Source organism: Achroia grisella, unplaced genomic scaffold (genome assembly GCF_030625045.1).
Source record: "Achroia grisella isolate CSIRO2021 unplaced genomic scaffold, CSIRO_AGI_Agris_v1 utg1023, whole genome shotgun sequence".
Classification (NCBI taxonomy): domain Eukaryota; kingdom Metazoa; phylum Arthropoda; class Insecta; order Lepidoptera; family Pyralidae; genus Achroia; species Achroia grisella.
In genome coordinates, this window is record NW_026712560.1 from 957,729 (window position 1) to 971,451 (window position 13,723).

Below are 13,723 nucleotides of genomic sequence, written 5' to 3' on the forward strand. Positions count from 1 at the left end.
CAGCAGTGGACGTCTTCCGGGCTGCGATGATGATGATGATGATGATATGGAGTTGATATAAATAATTACACTCTGTCGATTAGAGTGCACTGCTTTATCAACGTTTTTTAATTATTATTTTATTTTGGGGTTATTTTTATGAACAATGCGCTCGTATTAATAAGTATCTATTTTAGTTGTTATTCCGTATACTGACTGAAATCTGATGAAAATAGTCAAAGTAATCAATCATTGGTGAACTAATGTACGTTTTTTACGCACTCATTTGTGTTGTGTCTAATGTCCAAGAGACCAACTCCATGGAATATTTTTTCATACAACTACAATTACTTAGTAATTCACCAAATTACGATTTCAACCATGCAATGTTTACACAGGTTCTTTCCTCTCCGTGCAATCAATTTGCAAAATTGTTTACATGTTTGCACACGTACCTATTGGAAACCAATGAAAATATCCGCAAGCGCAATAACACATGTTGGGCAGGTCAAGTTGAGGACATGGCGGTAGTGTCAATTAATATTCATAAAACAAGTCACTTCTTCTTTCACTGCCTGGGTACTTACCTACCACTATTTATTTAGACATTGTTTAGAAAGTGCTATTTGAAGTGTTATTTGTGTGTTGCTCTTGTCATTGAAAATATTTCATATTGTCTTAAAAATAGGCTGCCCACTTCTTTTTCTTCACTAAGCATCATGGTAAGTGTCCCAAGATCAAAATATATTCATACTGTATGACAGAATCAACTAACCTACGTGTTCTACCTGTCTGGTGATTTAGATTTTACTCTTTGATACTATTTTATTTTAGTACACACATGTAATATATACATTTCAATTATTGTCTATATTAAGGAATAAACTACAACTATGGCATATAATTGACAAAATTTGAATACAATATAAACCTTGATTCTTAAAATAAGATAAATCCTGAAGTAATTTATAATTCAAATGGTGAGTCTACGTATACAACGTGTATCTAATGGTTCCCTATCTAACATTACCATAATTTTACAAATTACAATTATTTAATAAGTTATAAATCACATCACCACATATATTTTACATTATGTAGTTATTAGTATACACAGTAGCTGTATTTATGTCAAAAATTTCTTAATAAATAATTTATTATGCTCTAAAGCTTAATGAATGAAATATAAAGAGAGAGAGAGAGAACATTAATAATATTCTCTCTCTCTCTCTCTCTCTCTCTCTCTCTCTCTCTCTATGTAAATATAAGAGAGACCTGAGTAAATCTCTCACACTAATTATAATTACGTACCTGTGAGAGGTAAAATATTTAGCTTGAGTATGTTAATGACTTACTGTGTACTTATTTCCCATTGAATGATCTGATAAGCTAATAATAGCAAAAGATAATAATTTCGTCATTCAAAGTGGAAGTGGAATGTTCGCCACCGAAAAATATTCCTGACATTTGCGTGACTATGTTTATTTTTTAAGATTGATATTTATTACCCTCCGGTGGTTTTAAAATTTAGTAAGGACAAAATCTTAAAATAAACATTTACTTAGTTATCATATTTGAAATACATGAGTGCATTAAGGTGGTATAGTCATTTATTTTAAATTATATCTTTTTACAGTTCATTACTAAATACTACTTCTGGAATAAACTTGTTTATATCAACAAGTATTATTTTATTTGTCAAAATAAAATATTAGTGAAATTAATATTAGTATATTAAAGAAAAATTAATTGCAAATAGAACTGAAATCGATTCAGATAAGTCGATGTAAAAAATCTCAAAAATCAAATAGGTACTATTAGCAAACTATTTTATGCTGTGAAACAGTTTGTAAGAAATATGTTATTATATGGCATTTTATATATTTGAAGAAATGAAATGAAAATAATTGACTGTGTCTACCTATCATTTACAGCGAATTCCTTAACATCTTATCATGGATGAATATTAAACTGTGCCCCCACCTGCGCTATATGCTGGCGAGGCATTGTCAGAGGATGATAGGACAAAGATATACAGCTAGGCTAGGCTAGGCTAGCTAGGTCAGCCCATAGTGGCGACTCCATCGTATCACTCAATCACACTAGACAAGGGCATGTGTTGGCTGATGACCACTGGAACCCATTGTTAATAATCCTCTACGCACAAATTAAAGTAGATATTTATACATACAATACTAACAATTAAACACCACTTTAAGTAATTTTGAGGATACTACATACCTGTAATAGGGCTTAATTCGATTAGTTTTTTGGTGCGGTATATAGTTTAACTGCAATTCTTGAATTCAGGCGCTTAACAATGTTTGCGGACATCGTATGGGTGCTAGTTCAAAAGGAGCACTCACGTAAAAGACAACTAGACAGAATGTATTGTTGCGCGATCAGGTCTATCTGTTCTTTTTTGAAATTTACATACCTCCACATGTACAATGCATAGACAGAGCACACGCTGTTTTATTTGTGAGTTCGAATTAGAACAGAAGACATTGGCCTCACATTGAGCAAATAATTGTTTCTATAAAGATACTGATTGCTATTACTATCAAATTAAGTTTGCTGAAAATATAATAAATTCTCCTAATACTTAAGTGTCTAGTGACTGTATCCAATACTGAGGACAGGGCCAATCCAACTGAAAGGAATTATTAATTATTACTATAAAAATGCGTAGTTAATATCCATATATAGTCTGAAATTAATTATATATTCCATTGTTGGATTATTTTTTAATTGATTGTTCTTTTCCTGTTACTGTTATTACTTTAATTGTACTATGATATTATGACGGCCGTTAAGTCCGTTATCTAGCTATTATCCAGGAGAGAAAATTCAATATACACAATTGTTATTTACATAAACGTAACATCAATAGAATGATCTATTCTCTCGATGTCCAACATGCAAATTTATAATGTTTGCCAGTAAGAAAGTTGTGGATTTTTTCCATTGACCAATAAGATCTCATAATCTATTAAAAATATGCCTATCACTTATATAATGGATATCACTTCACACTATAATATAATTAGAATAATATTTATTCATCTATTTGTATGCTTAATAATGGATACAGTTACAGCTTTTACAATTAATTATATTTTAAAATTACATCATTAGTAAATCAATACTCATAAAAGCGAAAGTATGTCGGTTTGTCTGAGAGATTAATGAAATTCAAAAAGATAAATTGTATTGCGAGAACATTAGTCCTCACGTGAAAAAGATTGCCTATATATATCTATATTTAGGCAATCATTTTCTTAAAAAACATACTAAGTCGCGACTAATATATAGTACTATGTTTAATTTAAAATAATTAACTGTATCCTTTGTATACTCGAATAAATTATTTGTTTAGTCAAATATAATATTTTAATTACAGACGCATGTTTACGGTGCCAAGGAGAGAGCAAGAAGGACTCATACGGCAAGCAAGACTGCGTGGTTGTATGGGGCGAATGTAATCACAGTTTTCACTTCTGCTGCATGTCACTCTGGGTAAAACAGAACAACCGCTGCCCACTATGTCAACAAGAATGGTCTATACAACGAATGGGTAAATGAAATGTCATCGTCTCCTGTACTATTCATCTCGTCTTACTTAATAGGTAGCTATTAAGTAAGAAGAGATGAATATATCACTTTTTTTCTTTAATTAAAAAAAAATATCTATTAACTATAACATTAATATTGTTTTTGCTATACATACCCTCAACACCCCGTAATAATAAACATAAGTATAAAAATATTAGTAATTTTATTACATGATAATAAAATTATATGTTAATAATTAGGTTAGGAAAATTACACCACGGAAATGTATACCAAATAGATTTTAAACACTGCATTAAAAGGTCGTACGAATATGTTAATTTAATATTTTGAGCGAATACTTTTATAGCTTTGTTAAGGTTACAAGCTAAGTGATTAATTATTTTATATTTACTAATATATTCCTACCAGAAATTAGCTATTGATAATACCAGATAGTCATAAAAATAATATCCCTGGATAATAAACACAATGCAATCTAGTCCCAAGCTAAGCAGAGCTTGTGCTGTGGCTACTAGACAGTTGATAGACATACATTTTTTTTGTAAAAAATACATAATACATGTATATGTATTATGGGTGTTTTCGATGATGTATATCATCGAAAACACCCAGACCAATACAAACAATCGTATTCATACAAATGTTTGCATGGTGCCAGGATTCGAAACCGCGGACTTCAGAGGTAAGACTAAACCGCTAGATCACCGAGGTTAATTTATAAGAATATATTCTCTTCTTCAGCGTGGGGTAGTGCGCCGTAGGGCGTATGCCACTCCAATCCGTTTGCACGCTTCACGGTTCGTAACCTGTTGGTGTCATAATTTTCCAGCGGTACTTACTATACCATCGGGCCACCCCGCAGCTGGTCTGGGTATCGCGTTGTCTCAATTCGAGAACTCATCATAAAGCTTTTAGCTAGGTTACTGATTTCCTGCTTCTTTGGGTGTTGCTTGTGGTGGTAGGTATTCTATGGAATAATAAACATCTTACTAATGTTATGGACACGATAAATGTTATCAATATGGGTGTATAGATGGATGTTTGTTACTCTTTAACGCAAAGAGGATTGGACGGATTTCAATGAAACTATACTCTAATATATTTTGTGCATCAGAATAACTATAATTTATAGTTATTCTTCACGCGGGTGAACCCGGGGTCATAACTAGTTTTCAATATAAATAGAGTCAATCGTAAGGTTTATACCAGTCTAATTACCATTGAGTGTGATATATTGTTGTCTACCGAGAAAATCCTGCATACTAAGTTTTCTTTACAAATACGAGTATGTTAATTGGTGGATATTATTATTAGTTAGAATTATATAACATTATTAATACAACAGATGTGTATAAAAATTGTACTGCTGATTTATCTATCTTATAAAATTATAGTATTTATACTACCCCATGTCACATATTTCAGCCGATAAACAGTTTGCTTTGTAAGCTCTGATTCGGTTGAAGGGTATAATAGGTATGGCAGAATAATAAAAGTATGGAAATTACTGGATAGGCTCCTCTGAAATGGTAATGCATAGGTGGTATCACAAGTGTCACATGATAACGTGATGTCCGTACTTCTCTTTATGAATATATGTAGATAGTTAAAAGCGACAGTTACCGCTTATATTCCTAGTTATAATCATATGGGCAATAAGCTTGTTTGTCGCTCCAAATAAAAGTCTTAATATATATGTTCATATGGCGGACTTAACACTTTAATATATATATGTATATATACTAGCTGACCCGACGTACTTCGTAACGCCTAACAGTCGATTCTCTATTTTTTTAGTTTATTTAATACTTATTCTGCTATTCAGGACGCGGGGTTAGCTAGTAAGATAAAAGAAAGTAATCAAATCAATAATTATTTTAATAGTCAATAAAAAATTACGAATTCAGTTTTTTTATTATGGTACCAACTTAATATATTTCATTTTATTTTTACTTATTCGAAATGACTTTTTATTTTTATTTTAGTACCTTATGATACACGATATTCTTTATGTGAATAATGGCAACTTAGTCAATACTAGGTGCATTAAAATGTCCTGCATGTTGTGTTGACCCACAGGAGTTTTATCAGGTCTAATAACAATTTTGTGATTATCAGGCGGCATCATATCTATTGCACTATTAATGGAGAATTGCCTTGCCTTGCAGTCGCTATCTGGCACTGGTAACAGTGAACCTGCTCTGTAATATATATGATGTTCTATCTCAAGTAACGGAAAACAATGTATTGTAAAATTGTGTATGGGTAATAATAGTTATAATTAATAAACATACAATAGCAAATACTATTACAACCCTAAAAAATTGGCAAAACATTTTTACAAACTGTTTTTGTTGCTCCAAATAAAATCATTTGAAAACAATTGTAAAACCAATGAGTACAATGGCTCTGGAGGTGGAAGCAATGGTATCAATTTCACCTTTCCATATGCGCAACACAATCCATTAGCTCCAGTTTTTTTTATTAATGCCTTACAATATTGCAAACTAAGTTTATAGGTTCAATAGTAACACTGTCAATTGAGCCATCGTAAAAGAAATCAGCTCGATTCAAACTTGCAGCATTATTAGTCGAATGTCGTGCTTCACGTGTCTGTCTTACCCGAATTCTTTCATCTTCATTGCGATCTTCATGTTCCTGAACAACACGATTAATATGATTCGTTGCATTTCGGGTTTTGTCTAAATCTTTCCGCCGCCTTATTAATAGGACTTCCAGACCTTAGACTTGACAGCTGAATATTATCGAGGAATATCTTATAAGAGGCTTGTTGAGTATAAATGAGTTACAAACACACAACACTTTTTAAATTTTTGGATTTTAGATTTGTAGTAATATTATAGATGCACATCAATGAGACATTTACATTTCAAGTGATATTTTATCACTGACAACCTATTTTTGACTAATATTGACACATCTACTTACACTTGAACTTTATAGTATGGTATTAAAGTTCAAATTGACTTTTAAATATAATTATGAATCTTTTGTATGGGATTCTTCCCGGAACCTCTCCACTAACATTTGAACTTTATGGTATGGTATTAAAGTTAAAATTGACTTTTAAGTATCATTAAAAATCGTTTTCAGAAAAGTGTTGTTTTTAGGCATTTTTAGGCAATTTTTAAAATTTTTCTCTCCGTAAGAACCATCCTCGTACGTCAAGGAATATTCTAAAAAATGAATTATCGAAATCGGTTCAGTAGTTCTCGAGATTAGCGCTTACCAACACATTTAGCGATTCATTTTTATATTATAGATATATAAATTTTTTTTATAATATTTGATTTGTACTTTTAAATTAATCCTTATTCTATTTGCCACGTTCTGTTTTATTTTCTTTTGCTAATTCACTGAAAACCTGTCATTGGCTTTCTCTAGATATGTACTTTTGATTAATGTATTAGATTGTAAGCTGTTGGTTTTCTAATAAATAAATAAATTTCTATAAAAAATAATATATATGTAAATATACAGATTAATACTACATATAAATAAATACTTAATGATCTCACAATCAAATTATAAGTACAGCCTCAAATTAAAATAAGAAGTAACAAATCAACAATAATATAAAATGAGGAGAAGGAAAGTAAAAGAGAAGTTACAAGTTTAAGTAATATACGTTTGAATGAAATTTTACTTGTCGATCTTGATATCAAGAGGTAAGCTAGTTCATTCCAAAGTTTAATAGCCTGAAATAATAATGTAAGGAAAACAATACTTTTGTTGATACTTTGTCCTGCAGTACAAGTTCCAATGTTAATCTGCCCCATGAGGTAAAATGTTTGTTAAGCGATTAGATAGTGATAATATTAGTAGTTAACTGAACCCGGAATTACGATAAATATAATGATTCTGATTATTGTGAAAAATTGCAATAAAAACGAAACATTTGTTTATTATAATTCGATTTGATTACTAAGTAAGTGCTATAGACAAAAAGATGAGATTTATGAAAAATAAATACTAGTCCCATGTGAAGATATGCTGTCTACTGAAGTATCGAGATTCAAACAAATTTTGGCCCGATGTATACCTATATAATAAAAAATCTAAATTATGGCGTACATACACATGAGGTAAGGCAGTTTTGAAGGTTTAGTGTATAATATTGTAATTACTATTGCATTAATAATATCTAGTAAACATTAACTATTTATCATGACGACTTTATTTATGCCAGGCTAACAGTCCATCTAATGGCATTGTAGACAACAATAATAATATTCAATACCGTCCGTTGTATACGTCATTATGTAGGTTGCTAATCGCAGTTTTTGTATCAGAGGTTGGCATCCGATACAAAAGACGATAACGGCACATTCATATAATGCTAACTGCATTACGCTTCACGACAGGAAGGTGAGGCGAGTTCTATACTACCACCACGTACCCATAATTACCTTCAAGTATGACATAAGTAATAATAATAGGTATTAAGAATGCAAATAAATTAGTAGAAAAATAAACACTGCGCTAATGCTTCGCTTGTAATAATCAATCGTAATCCTCCGTGAGGATTACGATTGATTATTCTATTTCTTATTGATTATTATTTATTCTCCGCTATTGCCACCTCGCCAATGATAATTACTGCGACAGATTATGCGATTTATATATAATTTATTGTTATAAATATTTAGATAAATGTTTTTTATTGCGACTCGATATAATCACTCAATAAATAGTACTATATAATACTGTATACTGCCTCAGCAGTCCGGCTAAAATGAATTACTACTTTTTGTTTTAAATTTATAGCATAGCAAACCAAGTTTCATTATTAAAACAACTACTTGACTACAAGTCTTCAATGTCTAAGTAATAACTGAGATCTACTGATTATAATTATATTTAATTAATAATATCACATAGTAACTGCGTAGCAATTCATCAAAGTGATCGACAACACCAATGTCATATCAATAAAATCGCTTGAAACTTTAAATTACAATGTATACGACGCACATTCATCGTCAATGACCTAAGGTGATGGATAGGCTAGTCGCCACAAATTACTGGGGATGCCTACGATAACTGGGATAGGTACTCTAATCGCTTTAGTCATAGTGATGGACACTAAATACCACCAATATCTATGTATGTATCAAAATATAGATATCGGTCCGTGTTGCCTTGCCTGGATGTTAGAAAAGGTATTTAGTGTTACAAAACTTTTCTTTATTCCCAATGTTATTATTTACACCCCTAAAATATTTTCCACGTTTCCATGTATCATCTCAGCATTATATTTTAGTGAGAGTCAAGTAGCATTATTACCTAAATATAATCGTAATTATTAAGCAAGTAGCAAAAAATGCTTTGCAAATATGTACGTATATATGTATAAATGATTCCGTAATATAACTATGGCATCTTTTAGAGCTATAAAATAAAAAATAAAAAATCGGATATGGGACCACAGCACTTCAAAATAAAATAATGTCGGACAGACGAAAAAATACCCGCCATAAATTTTAGTTTTCCGGAGCACTAAAAGAGATCTTGTATATTAATTTGTTGTATCTAAATGTTTATTTAGCCGACCTGAAAAGAGTATAAACTCAAAGAAGATCCACCTGACGACAAGTATTACTGGTAAGTAATCGTGTTAGTCGTCTGCTGTAGCAGGCATGTATTCCTATAAGGTAATCAATTGCGATATTTCCATAGTTACCTAGAATATTACTATAGTACTTGCTGAAAAATAAACTATCCGGTTACTAACTGCAAATAACTTACCAATCACACACATCTACAATTACTTACACATGTATAGTATGTATAATATTTAGTAATAATATCTTCAAACAGAAAACGTGGTTATGTGACTGATAAGAGGCATGAATGTGTTGGTTGTATATTTTAAGTAGGTACCAGCCACTAGTATTTTATGGCTATCCGACGTAATGTTATATACTCTGTGGAACTTTTTAAGGTCATAAATTATACTTTATACAGTTATTTATCCCAATTTTATCAAGTTCAAAATATACGTTTTAGTTGACAAAATCTTGAATTTACTAAATATATCGTAATATAAAATCATATGAACAATAAAACTTGGTAGGGAGGTAACTATTATATAATACATAAATTAAACTCAGTTGTCATATTAATTATGGATGTACGATATAACAATTCATTAAACATGTAGGTCGCTCGTCCTGGCGGAGCATCATGTCAAGTTCTCAAGAAACCTATTGACTGCTTTTCACACATACTTTGTTTTACAATTATAACACATCTTTTAAAATTTAGGAATAAACATTAAACTGCTTAGCGAATCAATACTTCCTAAATGTATGATGTATACAGAATATAATAGTATTAAAAACCTCTTTTTTTACTTATAAATTGAGTAATTACTTATACGTACATGCATAAACAAAAAAAACGAAAGTGCTCAGTAGAATTCAGTCTACTTGCTTGTTTGATTTTATCACATGTCACTGAACCTATCTACTTGGTCATTAGAATCTAGTATGCCAGGAAGCCTGTGACAAATAATGTAACTGGATTATAAACGGCAGTTATCACCATCGGATTGTATCACCATTCTCTAAATCTATGAATCCCTTAACTTATCCCTTATATTACAGTTGAATAATTTAATTATATAAATAATAAATAGGAGTAAGTAAAATGTATGTTGTTAACATTTATTTTATTTATTTAGTTCATGATCATCAGAAACTATATTTTCTATCCACTCCTCATACCTAATACAAAAAGTTTTTTTTTATTAACTTCTTTAACTTTACCCATACTTCTTTAGCCATACCACAAAGTTGTAGAATTGTTGTAGAAAGTTGTAGTTATATTCCCTAAAGAAATAGCTAATTAAAAAAAATTACAAGCAGGTAGTTTTTGATGCTATCCAATTTCCAACCCGTAACATCTTACCTTTCTATACGTATGTTTAAGATATGCCTGCTAGATTTTTTCATAAAAAAAAGCGAACGGCGTCTGTTATTCATGACTTTGTGAATATACTCCGACATTCAGACAGTTCCTGGTAACATATTTTTTGTTTCCTCAGCATACCATTGTAAACCGGTGCGCGGTGGGATTTAAATGGAGCCATAACAACACGTTTCGCCACACCCGGCCAGGCCTCCACTGTCAACCAATCACGGGCCTCCAACGCAAACAGTAATACTTTCGATGCATTCACAACCTTGGTTGGAATAAATATTGCGTCAGCCGTTGATAAAGATTAAAGACATTTCAACTGTAGGTAGAAACCTTTAGACTGTTGATTTTATAATCACTAAATTTACAATTATTGTGTACCTTCAATAATATATCAACGACACACCTTAATTATTAAGTAGATACAAGACCAGCCTACAACGTAATTAGTAAATGATAGTGCTTATCACATTTTTAATATTTTCTTTATCTATAAAATGTATTAAATAATACATTAGAACATTGGACCCATGAACATTGTTTATATCCTTGTTATAAAAAAGGCGTGCCATGCCTATCTATGCCGTCACTGATAACATTGTTTTCTTCTTTCTATTGCTATAGTACCTGTAATCAGTAGGAAAATCCTACATATTTATGTAGCTACTTAAAGCTGATGATAGATTTATATATAGGATATGTTTATCTCTAGACTCATATACTTTCCGATGCCTAGATCAAACGATCGCAGTTAAGTCAAAAGAAATATTGAACAGTTCCTCAGTAGAGTAACTATATATTATCTACATTTTATCTATCTTGAAAAACAGAATATCCGCGTCACTGTCCCTTGTCTCCCGCCTCACAACAATGGCGAATGGCGAAATTATTTATATATAACATATGGCCTTTAAAGCACTACATACTTACAGGAAACATGTCTGCTCTCCATCCTTTTATAAAGTCAAGTCTCCATCGTTAATCTTTGATTTGCCTTTTTAAGATATCGAGAACAATTTCAATGTCACACAGGCTGACACCTGATAGTTATTGACCAGGAAAATAAAGCCGATTGATGTAGCGGATGCAACTCTGGGACCGCAATGACATGAGATCTAAAAAACAACTGTAGGTACTTCACTATCATCAATTAATTGTAGACCTATATATTCTTGATTCCATTAAAAATCTACGATTTACTCAAACTTAGACATTGTTTTAATGAAACTACAGATTTCTGACAATGCTTTGAGCATTTGTTTCGCTCTATTGTTTTTATTTGGAAAGTTCTTTGAAAAATATTAACTCGAAACTATTTCTCAAAATAAAATAGACAGTTTGTGTGTTATGAAGTAAACTACAAAGTTTATCTAATAAAATATAGGTATCTAAATACCAAAACCGATTAAAGTATTTATTTTGATATAAAATTATATGGCGTTGTAAATTAGGTACACATTGTTCTTACAGTCTTAAAATTAAACAAATAATTATATATTATTCATTATTTTGCTTAATAAAGGCTTTCATAAATACCTGTACCAATCAATCCATACATTCATCCATCCATCATCCAAGATTAAATGAAATAAAAAACATTTTCAAACATTTAGAACATTTGAGTAAATTTATGAAAATAACTAGAAATTAATCGATATTTTACAGTATGAGAACCAAAGTTATTTAACAACATTTAAGATTATTATATTGCGTTTTATTCCGTTACAGCTTTTCCTGTGTCTTTTATACTTATTGAAACTATATAAACGTAAATAGACCAATAAAAAAAATCCAAATTACCCAATACTTATAATGTGACTTGTTCCAAGCAAAAAAACACTGACTGACTATACAACAGACGTTAGAAATTTAATTTTTGAATTGGTTCATTTTATAACGTGATATTCCACTAATTATGACAACGAATCGTAACAAATTCTGCGTAAGTATAAAAAACAGTACCTACTACGCAAATGCCATAAGGCAAATTAGAATTTCAAACACAACAATGGTCTGAATACCAAGAAGTCAGTTGATGAATTCACATGTCTTATGGATGTGTCGATGACACTATAGCCGTCTAAAGTAATTTTCCGCGCGCCCTGTTTTTATTGTTTATGAAACAAAACACCTACGAGACGCCATTATTGCAATGAGTGGGTACCAATACACACCGTGAAAGCAATCCAGAAAATTCGACGAGTTCGTTTATCACATTACACACAGATCTTAAGCAACTTTTGTGTAATGTTCCGGATTCGGTTAACTGTAACCAGATTAAGGCACCGTTATTACAAAATAATATTAATAAAATGGAATCAAGGTATAACAAATAAATATAGGTAGAAATGTATTCTTATACAAAAATACTTTTTTATAACAAATTTATAGATACACATTTGTAAACTTTACCGAGACTGGGAAAACACTATAAATATGTATTTGTAAACAGAATATGATCAAAACCACACACTTTAAAACTGTTATTAGCTACAATGCTATAATCAGTTTTAAATAACGAGATTCCCATAAAAACGTCGCCAGTGATGTCAATTGTTTTCAATTGTATGCTAATAATACCAAAATAATTTAGGAAAGACTAACTGCCTTATTCATAAAGACGTCACATCCCAATTTTAAATGTCGAACAATATGTCTTCTCTTTATAACTAACTTAATTATTACAAAGTGATATAATATTAATAAGAATATTGTACTTTTGTGATGCTTTTAGACTGTATGGCATAGATAAAGGGTTAAGAATTAAAAATAAAGATATTATAATTTTATTCGTTATAATTATATAACGAATAAAATTATATAAAATTTTTACATGTTAATAAAAAAGTAACAATTGAATAGATTCATTTTAATTATTAATTAAATTTTAACAGATTATGATGATTAGTTAATTTAGTGAAACAAATTGAAACATTCAACAGATTAATTAAATTATTCAATAAAATCATTTTTTTAATCATATCTATTGCTTTTGCCAGCACTAGACCGTAAGTTTCGATTATGTGTACCTACCTGGAAAAGCGCGGGAACTTTCAAAGCGACTACACGTATTTTTTCGCGCTAGTTTTGGAAAATAATATTTTATTGAGTTTTTTTAGTCAAAACTAGTAAAGATGACGAAGAGGAGCGGGAAGAAGCGAAAAAAGAAAGAGGAAATATCGGATGATACATCCGATGATATTAATTTTCTAGGGTCTGACTCGGA

General features: G+C 30.7%; 1 protein-coding gene across 1 annotated transcript in view; it reads left to right on the forward strand.

Moving 5' to 3' along the window:
• LOC131855640 (RING-box protein 2) overlaps window positions 1–3,688 on the forward strand; it is a 36,578-nt gene extending 32,890 nt beyond the window's left edge. Inside the window, exon 2 of the mRNA XM_059206973.1 lies at window positions 3,383–3,688. Within this exon, the coding sequence (XP_059062956.1) occupies window positions 3,383–3,564 (182 nt within the window). The 3' untranslated portion in view covers window positions 3,565–3,688. The remainder of the gene's footprint in view (window positions 1–3,382) is intronic.
• Window positions 3,689–13,723: the final 10,035 nt, after the last annotated feature.